Here is a 21,960-nt window from a genome sequence, read left to right on the forward strand (position 1 = left end):
GGATACCAAGTTAAAATAGAGAATATAGCGAATATTGGCGTTACGCTTTCTCAGCACAAAATCGCTCGCTGCTGGCTGCTGTCTGCAGCGTAGCGCAGCTGACGTCGACGCCGACGCCGTCGCTTCTGTGAAATAAGCTGCTGACTCAAACAAAATTTTCAAATGGTAAGTAAAGCACCTAGCAAAAGCATAACAACAGCAACAACAATGAGGAGCAAATCTCTTTGGGCGAGAGCGAGCACAAGCTGTCCCTCTCTCTCTCCCTCTCTCTGTTATGCACGATCGCAATGCGAGAATGCCAAATGCAAACTCCTAGGCAAACTAGCCTAGTCTATTGCTCTCTCACTCTACCGCCATCAACATAAATGGCAAGGCTATGCAATTACAGTTACAAATGTTTCATTGGCGGGCGGCAATTTGAGTGGGGTGCAGCAGCAGGGGCACTCACGAGCTCAGTTCAAATATCCTGATGCACCAGCATTGCTAGGCTTTTGTTACCTGTTCGTTGTTTTTTTTTATGTTTTTGTTTGTTTAACTTTTCAAGGCATCAAGTAACAGCTCGAATACCCCGAAACATTTATACTTATGCATCTATGTATGTATGTGTGTGAGTGGAAATAAATACACACACACATACATAGTTCCCAAAGTGTTTTTCCTGCAATTTGGTTTATCTCATTTTTGTAAGAAAAAACTTAATACAGATACATTAGAACGCTGCGAATCTGGAGTTTTTTTTTCTGGAATTCCAATTGAATAGTTGAATACCCTTTTTTCACCACTCAGTTGGAGCATAGTCGAACTGCTTTAAGGGAGAGTCCGAGAGCTTATCAGCTTCAGGGTCTGCAGGGTCAAGTTGGTTTGCGAGAAGCCATGGATCATATGAATTCATTTAGTTTACTTTGTTGATTCCTATTCCAAATCTTACTGCTTATACCCTGTGCTCAGTCACATTGGGTATGCCGATATTGTGGATGTGTATGTAACGAGAACGACTTAATGTATATTATGTTAAATTAAATTCTATATAATAAAAGAGATTTTCAATTCGCTTAAACTTAACTCTAAGATCATGAGGCTCTGAAATTGCAAGGTAGGTTATAGAATACTCAGAAAATTTTACTTCTAAAATGTCTCCACCAAAGAGAGCTTATTTTTATAGCTAGACTATTCGAGTATACTACGTATATAAAGAGTTAGGTGATAATATGCAGTTTCCAGGGTATCTACAAGTCGAGTAATCAGCCCTAGAGCACTCTTTCCTTGAAAATGGCAAGCACTTGCAAGCCTATAAAGTTTATCAATTGATCTAAGGTGCGAATATGAAGATTAGGTTAAGAAATTGCGATTTCCAGGGTGTCTACTAGTCGAGTAATCAGCACTAGAGCGCTCTTCCATTGAAAATGGGAAGCACTTGCGAGCCTATAAAACATATTCATCAACTGATCTTAGATGCTGTTTTAAAGAGTAAGCATTAGCTGTTTCCAGGGTATCTACTAGTCGAGCACAGACGCCTGAAGCGCTCTCCTGGAAATTGTGAAACGCTTGTGAGCCTTTAAAGTGTATGCATCAATTGATTTAAGAGATTTTCCAAGCCAATCTTTGATAGATCGATAAATATCGACTTTGATAAATCGATAAATATCGATTTTCGAATATGATTTATTTGGAGCTGTGTTTCAGGGAGAGAGAGAGACAGAGAGAGAGAGAGAGAGCGCGCGAGTGAGAGAGGAAGAGAGAATGCAGTTGCAAGTATGTAACTAAAGAGTATCTGGCCGTCGATCAATCTTGTGTTCGAAGAGCTCACCATTTTTCTTATTGGACTTTGCAGGAGACGAAAAACCCGCCCACCGTCACGAGCAGCTATCATCATCAGCGCGCGCCCCGCACGCCGGAAAGCTACTTCAATGTGCCGGAATCGGTGGCTCTGTTGAATATCGTCAAATCGGAGCGCATCCAGAGCGCGTTCCAGTCGAATCGGAAGAATCATGCCAGCGTCTGGGAGATGGTCGCCGAGGTGCTGAACCGGTTCAGTGCGAGGAAGCGGACGGCCAAACAGTGCTGCAATCGTTACGAGAACCTGAAGAAGATCTATACGCAGCTAAAGAAGAATCCGGAACGGCATGTCCGCCGCAACTGGCCGTACATGTTCCTGTTCAAGGAGATCGAGGAGCAGCGCGGCGAGTGCTGGGGCTCGAATGGCAAGCGGCTGGCGCTCATCTCCAAGAACCACAATGAATTGTCCTACTATCAGCGCCGACGTCAGGCGGCCGAGCTGGGCGTGCTGCTGAACAAGGACAACCTGACGCCACATCAGCACAGTCTGCTGCAGAGCCTCAGCCACGCCCATTCGACAGACTCCTCACAGAGCGGCGCCAGCAAACTGGAACGCTTTATGCCCAACCATTTCGTGGAGACACAGCTGAGCGAGGGGCCCTGCTCGAATGGAGTCGGCGGCGGCGGCGGCGGCGGTTTGCCACTGGGCGTCGGTCTGCCCGGCAGCGGCTACGATGATAATCCGCTCCAGCTGCAGGTCGCCGGCGCCGTGGCAGCCGCGGCGGCAGCCGCAGTTGCCGCCCAGCTGCGGCACGAGCAGCCCCAGCTGCAGGCGGCCAATGCTGGCCAGGAGCAGGAGCAGCCACAGCTGAGTCACAGTCACAGTCACAACCACAGTCACAGCCACAGTCTCAGCCACAGTCACGGTCACAATCACAGTGCCGCATTTAAGGATCATGGCCATGGACTCCATGAGCCGCCCGAGGCGCCCGACTTTGACAAGGACTGCAGCGGACCGCTCAACTTGCATCACAACAGCAGCGCCACCAACGACAACAATATATCCATGAAGTAAGTGATCCATTCCAACGCCAAGCTGACCGATTGACTGACTGACTGATTGATTGATTGATTGTTGGGCGATGTACAGCGAAAACCCTCGGAGCTGGTTAGCTACATTTACCACAGCTGTTTTCTTTTATCACATAAATACGTACAGTACTCTAAAATTTATTCCAGCTGAAAGTAATCGACTGATTGACTGACTGACTGACTGACTGATTGATTGATTGATGTGCGATGCACAACGCAGGTTAAAGCTGGCTAGCTGTAATTATCGCAGTAGTTGTATTTGTATCAGAAAACTAGGGAATACTGCGTATTACAACTAAAACAAATCAATTGATTGACTGATTGATGGGTGATGTACAGCGCAAACATTCAGTCCTGGTTAGCTAAATTGATCGCAGTAGTTTTATTTTACCATCAAGCCATGTAACAGTGCGTTTATGAACTAAAACAAATCAATTGATTGATTGACTGATTGATTGGCTATGTGATTGATGGGTGACGCGCAGTCAGATCCTTATTGCTGCAGTTATCAAAGTTGTTTCCTGTTAACCTATAAATACGCGATGGAAACTGAAAGCAATCGACTGATTGACTGACTGATTGATTGATTGATGGGCGACGCACAGCGCCTTTATACGCCTTATGCGTCAAAACGAAGACGAACTTTTTTGTATATCTCTCTTGTTTGCACACTAAATATGCCTTCCCCTCGTGCCACACAGATCGGAGCCGCTCTCCGAGGGTGAATTCAATCCGGATGACATTCAGCTCATGCAGACCAACTACAATGGGTGAGTGGAGGCCTCCAAAAGCCAGTTGTGTTAGTCCTAATCCTTGTGTCTCCTTGCAGCGCGCAAAACTTCTACTCGCCGAGCATAGATCAGAATATACTGCATCCGGATGTGATTGTGGATACGGACAATCTGTCCGACTGCAGCTCGTCCGCATCGCTGAAGAGCGGCAAACGCAAGATGTCCACGTCCACCGATGGCGACAGCACCAACTACGAGCTGATCGAGTATCTAAAGCGGCGCGAGAAACGGGACGAGGAGCTGCTCAAGCGCATGGATGCGCGCGAGGAGCGCCTCATGAATCTGCTCGAGCGCACAGTCATTGCCATCGAGCAGCTAGCCGCGGCCAAGCCGGCCACCACCTCGGCAGCAGAAGTCACAGCAACAGCTGCTGCTCCTGCTCCAGTTGCGCCAGTTGAGCCAAGCCAGGCTGAAGCCATAAAACGTGCCGACACACCCGCCGATGCAGCAACAGCTGACGTTGCCGTTGCCAATGAATCGGATGCCATTGTTTTGCTGGTGCCCGATGACAACAACCAGGAGCTGGCGTCCACGCCAGACGCAACAACAGTCGCCGCAACAGTCGCGGGAGAAACGTAGACAAAGATCCAAAATGTAATGGAGAAATGTACGCAGTGCCAAAGACGAGCCATGTCTCGGAATCTATATGAGATTTGCAACGTTTACTTAATAGCCCAAGTGCTTAAGGACTCGCATGCATAGCTAAGCATACGGAAACCAAAAAAAAAAAAAAAAAAAAACAACAACAAAAAAGAAAATCAAAAAAGCAACTATTTTATCTTGTCTAAGTTTAATATATTGCCAGACGCAATATTTGTGCCAGCACTAACTTAATTTGTATCTAGGTTAAGGTTCAATGAATCCTCTAGCTATAGACGCAGACCTCCAACCAAAACGTTTATATACATATATATATATATATGTATATGTATATGATTTTTTCTATATAGCCCCCAATCAAAACATTCTGCATGTGGCCTTTTTTTCAATCATTTCGTCATCTATATTTATATATACTCTGTTTAACTGGCAAGTCTGCGTATTGCGCCGATCTTTTACCCAAATCTTCTATTTGTTTATTTTTTTTTTTTTTGTAATTTTTAATCGTTCGCAAGCAAATTATATTTCGATTTAAGTTTGGAGCTAAAATGGGGCTCAAATGCATTTGTGCAGGAACATATTAATATGTATGTATGTTATGTATACATCGAATATATTTTTTTTTTTTTAATTTAGTTAAATACACAAAAACCAAATTTTGAGAGGCGGTTTTTTCTGTTTTGGTTTGCTTTTGCATTTATTTTTGCGACAAGTAAATTTCGGTTTCCATAATAAGTTTTTGAGCCTTTAAATAAATAAAGTCGCAGCAAGTATATCAAACAAATAAAAATCCTAGGCAAAAGCTAGGTTAATTCAAGAAAAATATTTGAATTTTGTAAACTTTGAAATGGCCGTTACACAAATCGATATCATATTTTTCGATATATCGACAAGCAAACGATATTTGCAGTGTTGCCACTCGGGCATTAGGCAAAGTGTAGCTTTAATCGGCCTAAAGTAACGGACTGTGCTGCGTATATTACTATCGTTCAAAAATCGTCAGAACAATTTAATGTAATATAATCAATACCTCTTCTACAACAACATAGGAATATATTAGATTTTAAATACGTACACATATATTAGTATTTCACCTGTAAAATTCAAATGCATGGTATCGATACCCATTTGTCAACGACGTGTACTTTGACAGCGTTGCCACTTGGCTTTAAAAAGAACCCCCGAGCCTAAAAGCATGCTAAGCTTCCTGCATAAAAAATCGGTTTTATATATTTTTAAAATTTATTTCGCTTTTTATTCTTGTTTTTCTTGACATCTTTGCCGGAAATGTTTTTCTGCGTCTTGGAAATTTTCTTGGTTATAAGGAATTTAAGACGCTTCTTAACCTCATCATAATTCTCGTTCTCCAGCTCCGGTTTGCTGGACTTGAATAATTTCGCGCCCTCTGTAAGAGAAATTTAGATTAGTTAAATTTAAAGAAACAATCATATTTAATTAGTGTACCTTTGAGCCTGGCATCATTTTTGGGTATGAAAAAGGTTTCGGTAAAGATTTGTGACTTTTTTGGCTTTTGTTTGCCAGGTATCTTGACGGGCGCCTCGTTCTCCTTGGCCAGCGCCTGCTGCTGTGCATCCGCATCACGATTATCGTCCTCGCTGTCGGAGGAATCGTAGCTGAAGGGATTGACTTGGCCCAGACCCAGTTTGTTGGACTTGTTGACCAATATCTTTTCGTGGCCGAGCTTCTCCAGCTGATCCTGTCGCTCGGCGACCGCCTCCTCGTGACTGCTGCCAAACATTTCCAACAGACTGAAGCCCTCGCCACGCGTCTTAAGCGATTGCTTCAGCGTATCGGTGACCACATAGAATGCATTCTGGGAGACGGGCGCCGGCCTGGCGGCGTCCTCAGCGGTGGCTGCTGTCGCCGCCTTTGGCTGTGGCTTGGCGTTGTCTTCCTTTTTCGACTTGACACGCAGCATTTGCTGGTGTTCCTCTTTGGCGGGATCAAAGCGCAACATTTTCTTGTTCTTGGACGCCTTGGCGCCGGGCGCATTGCTGCTGTCTATTTTGCGTCCAATGACCTGCTCCAGAATGCCCATTTGCCAGTTGCGCTCGCTATCCTGTGCCTTGTCCTGTTGCTTCTGCTCAGCTGCTGCATCCTCCGCCTCCGCCTCCTCATCATCATCCTCACCATCTTCGGCCACAAAATTTGCTGTTATACGAAATCTGGGATCCAAACTTTGTTTGCTTTGCATTTCGACCAGACGTTCGCCCTTCTTGCCGCTATGCTGCGGCAGCAGCACCTCTTGTTCCTGCTCATCCTCCTCGTCATCCTCGAAGAGAGCTTTTTTGGGCTGCTCCTTTTTTGGCTTTGGCGTCACCTCATCCTCCTCTTCGGCATCGCTGAACTTGATGCGTTTGGCCTGACCCGCCGCCGTGGAGGCCAATGCCTGCTGTATGGCCGTTTTCTTTTGTTCGTGCTGCAGCTTCATCTTGTTTAGCGACTCCTTGCGCTTGAGGTCCGCTATGGCAGCCTTCGCATCCAGTTGCTTACCGACGGGCTTCCTGTGTTGCTCGATGATGTGCAGCGGCTTCACGTCGTGCTCCTGCTGGATGACAATCTGAAAGAGACGAGGGATTACAAGAATTTCAAAGGGAATTCTACTCGGTTCCCACTCACTTTGCCATTGATCATGGAGTGGGCGGCACGCTTTTTGGTTATCAGCAGCTCGGGCGCCACATCCTCATCGTTGATCTCCTCGTGCTCCCCAAATACGCGTCGCTTGTTTTGCGTATTCTGTGCCAGCAGACGGGAACTGCTTTGATTCGATTCGCTGGCATTGTGCAACTCCTGTGCGCTCTGCTGGCCCTCGTCACGCTCGCGCTTGAGGCGATCCAAGAACGATTCCTTGGCCAGCGACACCTTCAGCTTGGCACCATGCAGCCGCTGCCAGTTGAGCTCATTGACGCCTGTAATTGGTTGGTTTAGTTTAATATGGGTTTACTTTAGTTAAATAAGCTGCTTACAGTAGTCGGCATCCTCCGTCTGCGCCGTCACGAAAGCTATAACTTTGGCTATTGTTTGACCCGAATCCACAAACTGTTCTTTCGTCTTTAGCTCCACGCGCTCCACGTCGCCATAGTCCTGGAAAAGTGCACGCAGGTCATGCTCTGTGGTTTTGGCCGGCAAGTCGGCAAGGAAGAAACGCGTGCTGCCCATAATTTCTTATACAAAACTAACTATAAAAAAATATATATTTTTACATGTATATAAGCGCACGTGTAGGCGATTCTACAACACAGCTGTTGGTGGTCAGTGTTGTAAAATACTAGTCTTAGTTTTATTTAACACATATCGATAGTTGCTTGTGACGTCAGCAATTGCTTGTTTGTGTAATTCCCAGTAGAGATGGAAGCACGAGCACGAACTTTTATTCATTTCTTGTTTAATGGAGATTTTGCTTTTTAAAATTAGTTAATTGGTTTTCATTTATTTTTAATGAGCATGATAACACGGCACGATACAACATTTTGAGAATTTTGTCGAATTCAAAAACAAATTGAAATAAGCTAAAAGTAATTTTGGGAATCTTAAAAGTCATGCGTGAGTTTTACGCTCGTGTTGTCGCATTTGCTCTGCATTAGAAAAGCGATTCGCGCCCAACTCTCAACATAAAAAGTTTTGACATTTGTGTTCATGAAAATTATGCGTATTCTAGTAAACATCGCAGGATAAATCAAATAACGCTATTTCATACCCAACTTGTCGCCAAATAGCGTATGCTGTTTCTAAATTGGCAACAATACATTGACTATCGAGACATCGTGATTTTATCGGGTAAGCTCGATATTTTGTGTCTCTAATACACTCACGCAAACACATACGAGCACACACACACACACACAGTCAGATTTTATTATTTATTTTTGTTTTCTGCTGTGCTAATATTTTGTAGCGCCAAAGATAATTCCTTAACAAAAGAATTAGATACATTTAAGGACAATGGATAACAACAGCAGCAGCAGCAGCAGCAGACCAGGCAATACAAGTACTTTGGAGAAATGGGGCTTCCCATTGCAGGAGCTTTACCGTCTCGCGTTTACATTCTACAAACGTAAAACTTGTCGTATGCATTTCTGCGGCTTCCGCTAATTGAATGTTCCATGCATTGCAGAGAACTCGGGCAAGGCCATACACCTGTCCTACGAGGACAATCTCAAGCTGATCGCCTTCAAGCAACAGGCCGCGGTCGGCCCGTTTAACGCCAACCATGCGCCGGCTCTGGGCGTTCTGGACGTGATCGGCCGCGACAGGCAGCAGCACTGGCAGCTGCTCGGCGACATAACGCGCGAGCAGGCAATGGAGGGCTTCATCGATCTGCTGGACACCATGTGCAGTGCCTTTCGGCCGTACATTGAGGCGGTGCGTCAGAATCGCGATGAGAACCTAAAGGCCGAGCTGCGTCGCATGGAGCTGGAGAAGGAGGCGCGCCAGAAACGCGAACGCGAACAGCAGGAGCTGCTCGAGGAGGGCTACAAGGAGGAATTGCAACGCCGTCAGCTGCAGGATGCGCTCAACAAGCAGACATATCAGCAGTTTAAGGTAAATTCACGACTGCGACACGCAATCGATTTTCTAATACCACGTACACCAGGCCCCGTGCCAAGCGGGCATGCCAGACGCTGTGCCAGCGTATGTGCAAGGCAAGGGAAGTCAATAAAAGCTGGCAGATGGCTTAGAAATCGGCTATACGAAATGGAATATATGCGAACATGCTTTCTCTTGTTTTCGAAACAAAATTCAAAAAAGTATTCCAATTCGTATGACTCGTTTACCATAAGAAAAAGAAACTATCTGAGCAATTGGAATAGATTAGATATACACTCCATGTATCCAATTTCAAGACGTCTTATATAGCCTTTATACTATACATTAGTTATTCTTTACATCTGTGAAAGATTTTGATGGGTTTTTGTTTAACACGCTTTTCTAACTCGAAAAAGTAGAAGTATATATATATTCTTGAACAAAATCAACGACAAACTCAATGTAGTCCCAATTGTTCGTCAGTTTCTTCTCTCTCAGCTCTGAAGCTATTCCAAGAAAACTAAACATAGATTTGAAACTTGATAATTCTTTAAGCTATAATAGAAAATTGTTATGTTCCGACAGCAGGGTATTTGGTAGTCGGGCACTGTGAAGCTTGTCAACTGTTTGCCCAGACAGTTGCACCTGTTGTTGCCCAACCCGACTCGCACGTCGTCGTCGTCGTCGTCTGTCAATAATAAATGTTAATTGTCTGCGTTGGCGGCGAATGAGGTCACACAGCCGAATGAGGTCAAGAACAGGCTGTTCCGAATGCCAGGATATACATATGTGTTAATAATTGTTTGCGTTCGTTGATTGCTTGCAGCTGTACGCGGAAAAGCAGTTCCCCGGCAATCCGGAGCAGCAGGCGGTGCTTATACATCAGCTGCAGCGGGAGCACTATCATCAGTATATGCAGCAGTTGCATTTGCAAAGTCAGGGCCAGGCGCACGCAGCGAATCCCAATCAGAATCTGGAACACCAGCAGACGCCCGACCAGGACAACGATGTGCTGCTGCTAGCGGAGGCGGAACAGCAGGAACAGCAGCAGCAGCAGCAGCAGCAGATGAACAACAACAATAGCAACAGCTGCGGCCATAATACTGGCAGCGCCAATCTGGCCCAGGCCATGGATGGACTGCAGCTGAACGAATTCGAGAGCCAGTCGCAGCCGGGCGAGCAGCCGGCACAGTCGGAGCAGCTGGCTGGCGATGAGTACGATGATTATGTGATGATACGTCCGGCCAAGATTTGGACGCGTCCCGATATCGAACAGTTCAAGACTGAAGTATCCGCCGGCGATGGCGATGGTGTCATTACCATTGGACACGGCGATACGGTAACGGTGCGTATTCCACGGATTGGCTGACTGATTGATTGATTGATTGATCGACTGTTCTTTGCAGGTGCGCGTGCCCACAAATATGAACGGCAAGTGCATCTTCTGGGAGTTTGCGACAGACAATTACGACATCGGTTTCGGCATTTACTTTGAGTGGGCGAAGCCCGTAACCAACGAGGTGACGGTGCATGTGAGCGACAGCGACGAGGATGAGGATTGTGTCGATGAGGATTATCTATCGACCACGGAGGATTTGGAGTCCGGCTCCCTGTCGCAGGATCGGCATGCATTGGCCGCACAAAATGCGGCCGCCGCCGCCGCCACAAAGCCGCCCATTTCCATAATTGTGCCAATCTATCGGCGCGAATGCTACAACGAGGTCTACGTCGGCTCCCATTCGTATCCCGGCGAGGGTGTCTATTTACTGAAATTTGACAATAGCTACAGCATTTGGCGTTCGAAAACGCTTTATTATCGCGTCTATTACGAGCGATAAGGCCAAAAATGTCCAACTGGATTACTTACTAGCGTGCACAGACATATATATATATATATATATATATATGTACATGCATAGTCCAAGAAACTAGACATATATTCTAAGAATTTCAGCAATGCGATGTGTGTGTGCGTGTGTGTGTGTGTTGTGGCTCGGCTCGTATTGTGGGCTGTGTATGCAGAAATTTGCATATGCACAACAATTTAGAAAACTTCACTTTTCCATTTGCAAAATGATTAAATCAATATTATTTATTATATAGTTTTCAAAATAAAACATAAATAAAATACATGTGTATGTGTAACGTGTGGCTCTTCGAATGATGCTCGTTCATAGTATGTGCAATTTTATAAATTATTTAAGGTTAATAAAGTATTTTATAAAAGTTTTTATTTTTGTTAATTTTTGAGTGCAGTGTTGCCAGATCGAGGCAGCGCTAGCCGTTAGTTGCTGGCTTAAAAAGCCAGCGCTGCCAGATGCTACAAATGTGTGCTTGCAGTCGCTGTGCACGCGAGCGTGCCAGCAACTCTGCCCTAAATGCCAGCGCTGCCAGACTTTAATAATATATACTATTGTTGTTGTTTCTATTCAAAAAGCCGGCATATTCGTGTGTTATGTATGCAGCTGCAGTGCCACAGCTGCTCAGATGTCCGGGCGCATCCAGGCATACCGGCAAACGCCTGGTCAGCTATGTGCTGGGCATCGAAACATCCTGCGATGACACAGGCATTGCCATTGTCGATACAACTGGTCGAGTGCACGCCAATGTGCTCGAGTCCCAGCAGCAGTTCCACACACGGTAACAGATGCCTGGACTCCACGCTTAACTCTACCCATACCCATACACATATATATTCGTCTACAATATCTAGTTACGGTGGCATTATACCGCCACGTGCTCAGGATTTGCATCGGGCGCGCATTGAAAACGCCTACGAGCGTTGCCTGGAACAGGCGCAACTGCAGCCGGAGCAATTGGAGGCGATTGCGGTGACGACACGGCCGGGACTGCCGTTGAGCTTAATTGTGGGCCTGCGTTTCGCACGGCATCTGGCACGCCGGGAACATAAACCACTGCTGCCCGTGCATCACATGGAGGCACACGCGCTGCAGGTGCGCATGGAGCAGCTGACAGAGATTGGCTATCCATATCTGTGTCTGCTGATCAGCGGCGGCCACTGTCAGCTGGCCGTAGTGCAGGGTCCCGGCCGTCTGACGCTGCTCGGCGAAACACTGGACGATGCGCCCGGCGAGGCATTCGATAAAATAGCGCGACGCCTGCGGCTCTATGTGCTGCCCCAGTATCGGCTGTGGAACGGCGGTCGTGCCGTCGAGCATGCTGCACAAACGGCACGCCAACCGGCTGCCTATGAGTTTCCGCTGCCGTTGTCGAGGCAGCGCGACTGCAACTTTAGCTTTGCGGGCATCAAGAACAACTCGTTTCGTGCCATACGCAAACAGGAGCTGGCCGAGCGCACGCCGCCCGATGGCATCATCAGCAACTACGATGACTTCTGTGCGGGTCTGCTGCGTGCGGTCAGTCGCCATTTGATGCATCGCACACAGCGCGCCCTCGAGTACTGTCTGCAGCAGGGCTTATTTGATGCCGCGCCACCCACCCTGGTTATCTCGGGCGGCGTTGCCAACAACGATGTGATCTTTGCGAATCTGGCCCATTTGGCGGCGCAATACAATTGCCGCGCCTTTCGACCCTCAAAGCGCTACTGTTCCGACAACGGCGTCATGATAGCCTGGCACGGCATCGAGCAACTGCTGCAGAATGGGCAGTATAGCCTGCGCCGGGACATCGATTGCATTGATATTGCAGGCAGCGCTGGCTTTCAGCACACGGCGGTCAACGATGTGGCGCTGGCGGGCATCAAATGCAAGTGGATCAAACCGCTTTAGCCCAGAAGCACGACTATATCAACAAGCTCCTATCCAAGCCGTAGCTAAATCTGTTATCAAAACTAGGCAAAACCAAACCAATTTCAATTAAAATTGCAGAGATCATTTGAATGCGCGGATCTACTAAGGATTTGACACACCCAAGCAGGAGCATTGGCTCGAGCCGTTAAGCACAGCAGTCTGGACGGAACATAGACAGGCTTGATTGTAGATACTCTTCCAGAATATATATATACATAGTTTAGGCGGAAACGGAGCTATCTGTCTTTATGCTGGATTCGTGTCGTGTCTGGGTAAAAAATTGCCAACTGTTGCCTTAAGGAATGAGAATTCAAGCCTCAAAGCTGAGTGACTTAAAGATACTGATCAGGCATATATATATACATAGTTTAGGCGGGATCGGAGCTATCTATCTTTATGCTGGAGTCGTGTCGTGTCTGGGTAAAAAGTTCCCAACTGTTGCCTTAACCCAAAGTTGATTTCGTTCGCTTGTTGTTTTTTTTTTTACATTATATATTTGTTTTTTTTTTTTTCTTTTTTATTATATTATCTGAAATCAATAATGTCAAATGTCTAAGGTCTAAAAAAAAAATGTAAAAATTGATAATGTATACATATAAAAATATTAAAAAATGCATTAGTTCTTCATCGTCTGCTGCTACGCTTTGTTTTTTATGCTGAACTACAATACAATTTTCTTTTCTTTTGTTTTTCATCTTTTGCTTGTCTGGATATTATACTTATAAGGTTTCGATTTTATTTCGGTTTTCTAAATTTTCTCAATTCTTTTTTTCTTATTTTTTTGTTTTTTTTTTTTTTTGCAACCTTTACTTATATATTTCAATACTCTTACTTTTATTACATAATAGCGTTACATACAATTACGCATATTTCTTTTATTATAATTTTAAGTTTTAGTTTTTTTTTCCTTTCTTTTTTTTTTTTTTTAGTTAATTTTGTGTACCGTTATTATTGCGTGTGTAAACAAATGGTAGACATATGCACGTATTTGATTTATTTATTTTGCATTTGTGTTTTTTATTTATATTTATTATATTTCCTGGCTGCTCGCTTCTTTTTCTATTGCCGTGAGCAGTTGATTTTTCACACGGTTTCTCTTTCCTTTTCTCCTATATTTTTAGGCTGTTTTCTTTATTTATGCAAAACACAAAATTGCATAGTTTTCAGTTTTGTTCTGGTTTGTTTTGTTTTTCCTTCGATTCCTTCTTTTCTTAATTTTGTATATATATATATATGAATATATAAATAATTTGTTTTGCTATATTGTTATTGTTGTTCTTGTTTGTTTTTTTTGCTTATTTTTTTTGTTTTTGCTTTTATTTTCTTATAAGAAATCGCGCCAAAAGTATAAAGAGCGGCTCTGAAGGGTCTCGGGGCGCAAGCGGAATTTTGATTTGCAAAAATGTAGAAATTACATTTCAAATTAAAATCAAATTAAATACAAATTAATGCCAATTTGTTAATTTAAGGTTTGGCAAAAGAATTTCGCTTTTGCTTGGGGCCGGACCGCACTGGGAGTAGGCGGGGCTCGGAGCGGCCGGGCGGGCGGGGGGTTGGACATTAAAAGCGTGTATAGATTGAGAGAACAATTTAAAAAGAATATGACAGCAAATTTATACATACATATATCGTGTATAGTTATATATAGTATTTGTGTGGGGGGAAGGGGGGAGGGGGGGGGGGGGTGGCTGCATTAATTTTTGTTGTTGGGAGCGATGCAGAAAAAAAAAAACAACCGAAAAACAACAAAGAAACAAAAATAATTAGAGGAATTTGCATTTCCTCTTCTTGGATGGCTCTGGCGGCTCCAGGGCGGCCAATATGGCCTCATCGAAGACATTTTTCAGGCCCTTCTGTGTTAGGGCCGAGCACTCGACATATTTGACCGCCTTCAGCTCCTTGGCCAGTTTTTCGCCCTGCTCGGATGTGATTGGCTTTTGCTTATTCTTGGCCAGTTTCTCCAATGTGCTTGTCTCGTCGCGCAAATCAATTTGTGTGCCCACCAGCAGGAACGGCGTCTTCTGACAATGGTGCGTTATCTCCGGCACCCACTGTAAGTTTGGCAAATAAACAACAAGATTAACATTTAGATTCATAATAACATATTCTCTTGCAGCTGTCGTCTTACCTTCTCCTTGACGTTCTCAAATGAACTGGGACTGACCACCGAGAAGCAGACGAGAAACACATCCGTTTGCGGATAGGACAGCGGACGCAATCGATCGTAATCCTCCTGACCAGCTGTATCGAATAGTCCCAGCGTATACGGCTCGCCGCCGATCATCACTGTCACCGCATAATTGTCAAATACAGTTGGCACATATTCTGATGGAAATTTGTTGGTTGTGTACGATATCAGCAGGCACGTCTTGCCCACAGCGCCATCTCCAACGACCACGCACTTGATGGTTTGCATACCGTACGAGTTATGTGAATAACGATTTCTGGAAAAGTTGAATACAATTTAAATGAGAGATACACATTTCGAATTACAGAAAAGCATCTATTGGCATATTGAATGCCTGCTGATTATAATTAAGGGATACGCCTCGTCAGGTTGGGCAAGAAACCTTCTATCTACAGTTGGATGTGTGTGAGGCCCACCCGCCGGCTGCACACCTTTCCTTCGGGTGTAGCTGACATTCCTGCACTTGCCCGGATTCAGGTAAGTGGAGGTAACTATATTAGGCATAGATTTCCTATAACTGACACGGCATCAAGCTGATTGAAATTATAATTATATAAGTCAAATCCAGATTTTAATCGGGCAAGCTCAGGAGGTTATAGAAATAGACGCGAATTGATGGTCAACTTTGCAGGCTTCACTGTAGTCAAACGGACATGTGTGCGTGTGTGTGTGTGTGTGGACTCATATGCCTTAATTACTTTTGCAAAGAGGCAGCACAGCAGCGCGGCGCGTGGGCGTGAGCGAGGGCGAGGGCGACTGGGAAGGCCCTTGCCCGGCCAAGTGTTAAGTTCGTCATAGGGTGGGTGGCTGGTTGCTTGCTGGCTAGCAAGGGAGTGCGGGGGGATTTGTATGTAGGAGTGCGCTTTGTTATTATCGCATCAAACACATACACATGCATACATGGACATAACACACACACACACACACACACACACAGTAACAATTACATATGCACATATCAGTCCGAGACGCAAATTGCTATTTACTTGTATTTTCTTTTTTTGATTGTATTCTTTATATTTTTGCTCAACTATTGTCTTATCTACGCGTGCGAGTTGTATCTGTAGAACTTTGTACACAGAGACCACACACATACACACACGCATACGCACTCACACAACGACTGCCGGGCGGTATCGACGTCGTCGCCGTCGCCGCCGGCTTCCTTTTTAGTGGAGCATAAAGCAGAGAGCCACAGGCGAAGGCGATGACTCAAGCTGTGCATGTGTGCGTGCCGAATGAAAGAAAAAAGAAAAAACAACACCAAGCGCACATACACTTACACTCACACACACACACACACGCAGTGCCTAGATAAGCTCGCAGGCAGTTCTAATGTGAAATATGCAGCCCCCTGCCTCAGCAGCACACACACACAGAGCGTATGTGTGTACATGTATTTATATGCACGTGTGTGGGTTTTAAACGCAGTTTTGCTGCAGCTAATATGCTAATTTATTTTGACACAAATGCACTTGTGTACAAATATACACACACACACACACATGCACGCGGATATGTGCATATTGTTTTGCATCGCCCACACACACGCACACGTACATACGAGTTTTTAGCTATTAGAAAGCCAAGCAAAACGAAATGCACAAGTTATGGACACATTTCAAAAAATTCACCCAGTAGATAGAATAAAATTGAACAAATCGTTTTCACCAACACTAACGTACATTACGTACACACATACTGACATGAGAGCAGGCAGACACAAGCAGCCAAAGCAGTCATCGTTAACATTTTTGGTCACTTTTCACTTCAGAATTTTCTCTTTCTTAGCGCAGATGTATTGGTTTTTGCTAGTTATTTATTGTATGCCAAGCCGTTGGCTTGCGCCATTTTACTTACAACTGGATTTGGATTGAAAATGGCAACAAATATGTGTAATTTGTTTTCTTTTTAATATATTTTTGGGCTGGGTTGGGCGTCGATTTGTACAGAAAACTACTATTTTTCTTTTGTGTGTTCGTTCTCTTCAGCAATAGTAATCTGTATGCGTGCGAATGACGAAGCATAGGGTTGCCACTGCGTCAATTGCTATCGCAATTTTGACGTTTACAAATGGCAACGCCCTGCATACTGTTTATAATGTTGCCACTCCGTTCGCATGCAACTCTCAACTGTCACCTAGAACAAGCACCAGAGAACAGCAGCGACAACAAAGTAGGCGACCAAAATTCACTTGCCAGGCATAAGAAAAAAGGAACCGAAGGGTATGACATCGAAATGGCTGGATTTTTAAGAACCAGGTATGTGATATACTGACCAATTCTTAGCAAATTAAACCTATAGACCAATTCAATTGCGACTCGATGCAGTCATGCGCATGCATAAATTGAGAAACACATATGAACAGCATTACAGTGACCTGCAGTTTATTTGTTTCATGGTCAAATTGCAATTCCAATTGAAAATTATACAGACACGTACCAAACGAATATGTACGTACCTAAATATATGCATAACCGATTTAATTACAGAAAACGTAGCCGCGAAGATGATCTGCCGTGCGAATCGACGCCATTGTCCAAACGTATCAATAATCTGCATTTAAACTACGATGATGGAAACAGCAGCAGCAGCAGCAACTGCAGTATCCCGAATCTAATCAATGACAACAACAATTATCTATTATTACCAACGATTACTGGCGGCGGCTGTGGCAGTGGTCCTGCTGAAGTGGTTGGCGGTGTATACGAGTACAATCCTGAATTGAATGCGGATCAAAATCCGTATTACTATGAAAAGAACAAAATGTTGTATGACTTGCACGTTGAACGTGTCAAGCGCAGCAATCATTAGGTTTTTAAAGACACACTTAATTTTGTACATATACAGACGTGTATGTGGATAAAATACGCTTTGCTCTAGAGTGATATATAAACAGAAAACAAATCAAGCAACAAACATTTAACAAAAAACGAAAAAAAAAAAAAAACAACTCAAGAAAAACTGTAGTACACACAAAATGAAAAAGAATTAATCAAAACTGATACATAACTCGCTTGCCTTATCCATTCGTTAACTAAATAAGCAATTGCAACGGTAGCTGATAGTGCCAATAGTTCAAGGAAAACCTCAGATGGATTAGTAAGCCAATCTTCTATCGTTAATAAGTTTAACTCGTTCATAACAGTTTATACTAAACTAGAAAAACAACTTCCAAACTTCTGCGAATTGAGTCAACTTAAATGTGTTCGAAATATGTATGTAAAATTATAGACATTAATTAACGATACAGCTGTAAAAATAGACCACTAAAAAACCATAAAATGTAGCTAGTGATTTTCAAATAATTACGTACATATAAACCATATAAGACTTTTCGAATTTGCTCCTGCACATGTGTATATCTGTTAACTATGTTTAATAGACGATGCAATTGTTCTGATATAATAGAATTATGTGCCCGAGTGCTTAACTTCAATATAATATTTATATCTATAAAATTATTTAACTAAGGTTACGTTAAATAAGCCATGTATGAAGCAGCAATACTGTTAATAAAGTATTATAGGAATTTTCTTAATATTTCAGCGTCAAAGTATTCATGTTTGCAAACCACTGTGCGGCTCACATATCTAACATTGTTGTTGTCTCAATTTATACAATGCAATCAACGTACGCTCTCCATGCCAGCCAAGCGCGCTCTCTCTCTCGTTGTCTCTCTCATTCACACACTGGTACACGTTCACGTCCGACACACACACACACACACACACATGCATCGCAGGCACACTCATTCTTTGTTGTTGCTATTTATACGCTCGCAATTTATTTTTGACAACGTAAAATGTTGTAATATATTGTTAAATATTAGTTATTAAAATTTATATTTAATATTAAGTGCCTTCAAAGTGCCAGTGCAGTATTTACAAAAGTTATACAAAGATAAATGCAATATGCCCGAATGCGAACGCGAACGTTGTGGAAAATGTTTGACAAGTGCAACAAGTAAACACAAGAGCCTCACATAATAGCCAAATATTTAATACATATACATACATATATATATATTTATATATATATTATATATACCATATGTATATGCACATAGTTATAGTCGAACAATACATCACAATCGTTATTGATAGACATCGGAATTGCATCCGCAATCGGCATAGATGATGAGCCCATTCGGTTCGAAGAAGAACCGTTCGTTGCCGGTGCGCGTGAGCACGTTCGATTCGGAGTTGGAGTTCGAATTGGAGACCCGGTCGACGGGCCAGGAGCTGTTCGATCTGGTTTGCCGGACAATTGGGTTGCGCGAATCGTGGTATTTTGGTTTGCAGTATGTGGACACACGCAACAATGTCTCTTGGCTCAAAATGGACAAAAAGGTCAAAGATCAGCGGGTCGAGCTGCATGCAAACAATAGCATTTATGTGTTCAGTTTCTATGCGAAATTCTTTCCGGAGAACGTCAGCGAGGAGCTGATACAGGAAATTACGCAGCATTTGTTCTTTTTGCAAGTGAAACAGAGCATTCTCTCCATGGACATCTACTGCCGACCGGAGGCATCGGTACTGCTCGCCTCGTATGCGGTCCACGTCCAGTACGGACCGTACGATTATGAGACCTACAAGGACGGCATGCTGGCTGGCGGCGAATTGCTGCCCAAGGGCGTTACCGATCAATATCAAATGACGCCCGAGATGTGGGAGGAGCGCATCAAGACCTGGTGAGTGTGTCCAAAACAAATATGTTCTCTCTATACTATATTGGTTGGTCAATTTCCAGGTACATGGATCATGAGCCCATGACGCGTGATGAGGTCGAAATGGAGTATCTCAAAATAGCACAAGATCTGGACATGTACGGTGTCAACTATTTTCCTATTACGGTGAGGAGCAGTAACAACGCGAGTTCCGTAATCTAACGAGATCTATTCGATCCACAGAATAAGAACAAAACCAAATTGTGGCTGGGCGTTACAGCCGTGGGTCTCAACATCTATGACGAGCGCGACAAGCTAACCCCAAAGACAACGTTCCAATGGAACGAGATACGACACGTTAGTTTCGATGACAAGAAATTCACGATACGCTTAGTGGACGCCAAAGTGTCGAACTTTATATTTTACTCGCAGGACTTGCACATCAATAAAATGGCAAGTGCCCTAACCTCACTTCAGTTAATCCATATATATATATAACTTTGAAATTGAATCTACGGGCAGATCCTTGATCTATGCAAGGGCAATCATGATCTGTACATGAGACGCCGCAAGCCGGACACCATGGAGATACAGCAAATGAAGGCGCAGGCCAAGGAGGAGAAACAGCGCCGACAAATCGAGCGCAAGAAGTTCATCAGAGAGAAGCAGCTGCGCGAGAAGGCCGAGCATGAGCGTTACGAGCTGGAGAAGCGTCTGGAGCATCTGCAGGACGAGATGCGCATGGCTAGCGATGCGCTGGTGGGTCAGGCGACGCCGAATCCCACCAAACCAAATTAAATACCTTATTAATGTGCCATTTTTTTTTCGTAGCGCCGCTCCGAGGAGACCAAGGAGCTGTACTTTGAAAAGAGTCGCGTCAACGAGGAGCAAATGCAGCTTACGGAATGCAAGGCGAATCACTTCAAAACAGAAATGGATCGTCTGCGCGAGCGCCAAATGAAAGTGGAGCGCGAGAAGCACGATCTGGAGAAGAAGATACGCGATGCCGATTTCTATATGCTGCAGCTGACCGTCGAGAACGATAAGCGCGAGGCCGAAACGGAGAAGCTCAAGAAGGAGCTGATCTGTGCCAAAATGGCGGAACGCGAGGCTACCGCCCGTCTGCTGAACTTTCTCAACAGTGGCCGCAAATCCTCGACGGACAGCCTGCTAACCGCATCGACCGTATCCCAGGCGAACGTCAACAATGCCTCCAGCATAGCGGCGATTAGCACACCTTCGCTGACGACGAGCAGCTCCACAAATGATATGGAAACAGCTGGCGGCGCCGAGCTAACCACAACCGCATCCCATTACATTGTGATGGGCGATAATTCGAGCGGCATTTCGGATGATTTTGAGCCCAAGGAATTCATACTCACCGACAACGAAATGGAGCAGATCACCAACGAAATGGAGCGCAGCCATCTCGAGTATCTGCGCAAGTCCAAGAAGCAGGTTCAGAACCAGCTGCAAACGTTGCGCAGCGAGATAGCACCACACAAGATTGAACAGAACCAGAGCAACCTGGACATACTCAGCGAGGCGCAGATCAAGGCCGGCGAGAATAAATATTCAACGCTGAAAAAGCTTAAATCCGGTTCAACCAAGGCGCGCGTCGCCTTCTTCGAGGAACTCTAACGAACTCCAAACAAGACTTAGCCCAAAATAATGCGCATTGTTGTAATTTTGGTCATACTTAAAAGCAATTCAATGTAAGCGGTGTACGTTTTTTGTTTCAGTGTATCTGTGCATGCCGTCACGATTCGATTCACTGTATCTATATACTTTATACCCTGTAAATTTTGATAAACCACATGTCTGTGTCAATTCAACGCGCTGTAACTATTTGTCTCGGTGTATCTATGTAGAAGATGTAAATTCAGTCAACTGTATTTATCTCAGTGTATCTATGTACACCATGTCAATTCAATTCACTGTATGTACTTGTCTCAGTGTATCTATGTATACCATGTAAATTTGAATTATTATATTTGCCAATTCAATTTAATGCATGTGGTCATGTATTTCTCTCTGTGTATACCATGTCAATAGCTATAAGTCCCTAACGCTGGCATCACACTTAGTTTTGTTGCCGAATTCAATAAAAAAAAAAACGTTTTAAATCGGGGCATAAATTTAACAATAAAAAGTGTGCTCTAGTCAAAAGTGCCCGACTAGCACAGATGCCCTGTACCCAAGCTCTCTATAACTACATATTTATATATATATATAGGTAAATACAGACTGACATGCCCTGATCGACTCGCCTGTTGATGCTGTTTAAGAATTGATGTACAGGGTACAGGGTATAGAGGGCCAGACAGGAACGAGAACTTACAGACCGTCCTTCTTAGCATTCAACTCGGAGATCCTGTGCTTAACCCGAATCTTGATTCGCCGGCAAAGATCACACAACTCCCTCGTAAACGAAGACATTGAAAATTTATAAGCACTTGCCGAATATTTTGGGGCGAATTTTTGAAAGTTTTAAAAAAATACGTTTTTAAAAATATTCAAGTTGAC

The 21,960-nt window shown here is 44.1% G+C and overlaps 7 protein-coding genes across 10 annotated transcripts; 5 read left to right on the plus strand and 2 right to left on the minus strand.

The window, feature by feature from the left end:
* Window positions 1-23: 23 nt before the first annotated feature.
* On the plus strand, window positions 24-4,459 carry meso18E. The gene is made up of 4 exons (XM_002058181.4): window positions 24-165; window positions 1,832-2,847; window positions 3,570-3,638; window positions 3,698-4,459. Exons 1-4 carry the CDS (start codon window positions 163-165, stop codon window positions 4,236-4,238), a joined length of 1,629 nt encoding a protein of 542 aa, XP_002058217.2. The 5' UTR covers window positions 24-162; the 3' UTR covers window positions 4,239-4,459.
* Window positions 4,460-5,488: 1,029 nt separating this feature from the next.
* Window positions 5,489-7,535, minus strand: LOC6634827 (probable RNA-binding protein CG14230). The gene is made up of 4 exons (XM_002058180.4): window positions 7,247-7,535; window positions 6,900-7,189; window positions 5,724-6,840; window positions 5,489-5,664 (listed from the first exon to the last, which is right to left on the minus strand). The coding sequence occupies exons 1-4, from the start codon at window positions 7,437-7,439 to the stop codon at window positions 5,495-5,497; spliced, it is 1,770 nt and encodes a 589-aa protein (XP_002058216.3). The 5' UTR covers window positions 7,440-7,535; the 3' UTR covers window positions 5,489-5,494.
* A 294-nt stretch (window positions 7,536-7,829) lies between these two features.
* Window positions 7,830-10,939, plus strand: LOC6634826 (Golgi resident protein GCP60). Of its 2 annotated transcripts, XM_002058179.4 has the most exons (5): window positions 7,830-8,057; window positions 8,176-8,334; window positions 8,395-8,822; window positions 9,634-10,152; window positions 10,214-10,939. In XM_002058179.4, the coding sequence occupies exons 2-5, from the start codon at window positions 8,223-8,225 to the stop codon at window positions 10,643-10,645; spliced, it is 1,491 nt and encodes a 496-aa protein (XP_002058215.1). In that variant the 5' UTR covers window positions 7,830-8,057; window positions 8,176-8,222; the 3' UTR covers window positions 10,646-10,939. The 2 variants fall into 2 exon arrangements, with proteins under 2 accessions (XP_002058215.1, XP_032296372.1); XM_032440481.2 differs by lacking the exon at window positions 7,830-8,057 and having other exon boundaries at window positions 8,094-8,334.
* A 276-nt stretch (window positions 10,940-11,215) lies between these two features.
* Window positions 11,216-13,209, plus strand: Tcs4 (Threonyl-carbamoyl synthesis 4). Of its 2 annotated transcripts, XM_015169524.3 has the most exons (3): window positions 11,216-11,447; window positions 11,521-12,596; window positions 12,656-13,209. In XM_015169524.3, exons 1-2 carry the CDS (start codon window positions 11,263-11,265, stop codon window positions 12,554-12,556), a joined length of 1,221 nt encoding a protein of 406 aa, XP_015025010.1. In that variant the 5' UTR covers window positions 11,216-11,262; the 3' UTR covers window positions 12,557-12,596; window positions 12,656-13,209. The 2 variants fall into 2 exon arrangements, with proteins under 2 accessions (XP_015025010.1, XP_002058214.1); XM_002058178.4 differs by having other exon boundaries at window positions 11,521-13,209.
* Window positions 13,210-13,446: 237 nt separating this feature from the next.
* Cdc42 (Cell division cycle 42) lies at window positions 13,447-21,956 on the minus strand. Of its 2 annotated transcripts, none has more exons than XM_002058177.4 (3): window positions 21,776-21,956; window positions 14,706-15,021; window positions 13,447-14,628 (listed from the first exon to the last, which is right to left on the minus strand). In XM_002058177.4, the coding sequence occupies exons 1-3, from the start codon at window positions 21,871-21,873 to the stop codon at window positions 14,341-14,343; spliced, it is 702 nt and encodes a 233-aa protein (XP_002058213.2). In that variant the 5' UTR covers window positions 21,874-21,956; the 3' UTR covers window positions 13,447-14,340. The 2 variants fall into 2 exon arrangements, with proteins under 2 accessions (XP_002058213.2, XP_015025090.2); XM_015169604.3 differs by lacking the exon at window positions 21,776-21,956 and adding an exon at window positions 16,626-16,778.
* On the plus strand, window positions 16,866-18,308 carry LOC6634823 (uncharacterized). The gene is made up of 2 exons (XM_002058176.4): window positions 16,866-17,026; window positions 17,258-18,308. The coding sequence occupies exons 1-2, from the start codon at window positions 16,866-16,868 to the stop codon at window positions 17,577-17,579; spliced, it is 483 nt and encodes a 160-aa protein (XP_002058212.4). The 3' UTR covers window positions 17,580-18,308.
* On the plus strand, window positions 18,512-21,630 carry Mer (ezrin/radixin/moesin family protein merlin). Its single transcript, XM_002058175.4, has 5 exons — window positions 18,512-19,458; window positions 19,518-19,620; window positions 19,678-19,887; window positions 19,957-20,193; window positions 20,266-21,630. Exons 1-5 carry the CDS (start codon window positions 18,902-18,904, stop codon window positions 21,073-21,075), a joined length of 1,917 nt encoding a protein of 638 aa, XP_002058211.1. The 5' UTR covers window positions 18,512-18,901; the 3' UTR covers window positions 21,076-21,630.
* Window positions 21,957-21,960: the final 4 nt, after the last annotated feature.

Source organism: Drosophila virilis, chromosome X, assembly GCF_030788295.1.
Source record: "Drosophila virilis strain 15010-1051.87 chromosome X, Dvir_AGI_RSII-ME, whole genome shotgun sequence".
Lineage (NCBI taxonomy): Eukaryota > Metazoa > Arthropoda > Insecta > Diptera > Drosophilidae > Drosophila > Drosophila virilis.

What these genes read in the sequence shown, in the direction of transcription:
- meso18E (XM_002058181.4), top strand. An exon ending in GACAACAATATATCCATGAA is followed by an intron (nt 2,848 to 3,569) that starts GTAAGTGATCCA and finishes CGTGCCACACAG; the next exon opens with ATCGGAGCCGCTCTCCGAGG. An exon ending in ATGCAGACCAACTACAATGG is followed by an intron (nt 3,639 to 3,697) that starts GTGAGTGGAGGC and finishes GTCTCCTTGCAG; the next exon opens with CGCGCAAAACTTCTACTCGC.
- LOC6634827 (XM_002058180.4), bottom strand. Translation starts at nt 7,439, where the DNA reads ATGGGCAGCACGCGTTTCTTCCTTGCCGACTTGCCGGCCAAAACCACA. An exon ending in ACTCCATGATCAATGGCAAA is followed by an intron (nt 6,841 to 6,899) that starts GTGAGTGGGAAC and finishes CGTCTCTTTCAG; the next exon opens with ATTGTCATCCAGCAGGAGCA. An exon ending in AAATGATGCCAGGCTCAAAG is followed by an intron (nt 5,665 to 5,723) that starts GTACACTAATTA and finishes TTTCTCTTACAG; the next exon opens with AGGGCGCGAAATTATTCAAG.
- LOC6634826 (XM_002058179.4), top strand. Translation starts at nt 8,223, where the DNA reads ATGGATAACAACAGCAGCAGCAGCAGCAGCAGACCAGGCAATACAAGT. An exon ending in AGACATATCAGCAGTTTAAG is followed by an intron (nt 8,823 to 9,633) that starts GTAAATTCACGA and finishes GATTGCTTGCAG; the next exon opens with CTGTACGCGGAAAAGCAGTT. An exon ending in GACACGGCGATACGGTAACG is followed by an intron (nt 10,153 to 10,213) that starts GTGCGTATTCCA and finishes TGTTCTTTGCAG; the next exon opens with GTGCGCGTGCCCACAAATAT.
- Tcs4 (XM_002058178.4), top strand. Translation starts at nt 11,263, where the DNA reads ATGTATGCAGCTGCAGTGCCACAGCTGCTCAGATGTCCGGGCGCATCC. An exon ending in CAGCAGCAGTTCCACACACG is followed by an intron (nt 11,448 to 11,520) that starts GTAACAGATGCC and finishes TACAATATCTAG; the next exon opens with TTACGGTGGCATTATACCGC.
- LOC6634823 (XM_002058176.4), top strand. Translation starts at nt 16,866, where the DNA reads ATGTTGCCACTCCGTTCGCATGCAACTCTCAACTGTCACCTAGAACAA. An exon ending in GCTGGATTTTTAAGAACCAG is followed by an intron (nt 17,027 to 17,257) that starts GTATGTGATATA and finishes ATTTAATTACAG; the next exon opens with AAAACGTAGCCGCGAAGATG.
- Mer (XM_002058175.4), top strand. Translation starts at nt 18,902, where the DNA reads ATGATGAGCCCATTCGGTTCGAAGAAGAACCGTTCGTTGCCGGTGCGC. An exon ending in GAGGAGCGCATCAAGACCTG is followed by an intron (nt 19,459 to 19,517) that starts GTGAGTGTGTCC and finishes GTCAATTTCCAG; the next exon opens with GTACATGGATCATGAGCCCA. An exon ending in ACTTGCACATCAATAAAATG is followed by an intron (nt 19,888 to 19,956) that starts GCAAGTGCCCTA and finishes ATCTACGGGCAG; the next exon opens with ATCCTTGATCTATGCAAGGG.
- Cdc42 (XM_002058177.4), bottom strand. Translation starts at nt 21,873, where the DNA reads ATGTCTTCGTTTACGAGGGAGTTGTGTGATCTTTGCCGGCGAATCAAG. An exon ending in AATGCTAAGAAGGACGGTCT is followed by an intron (nt 15,022 to 21,775) that starts GTAAGTTCTCGT and finishes CAACTTTTCCAG; the next exon opens with AAATCGTTATTCACATAACT. An exon ending in TTGAGAACGTCAAGGAGAAG is followed by an intron (nt 14,629 to 14,705) that starts GTAAGACGACAG and finishes CCAAACTTACAG; the next exon opens with TGGGTGCCGGAGATAACGCA.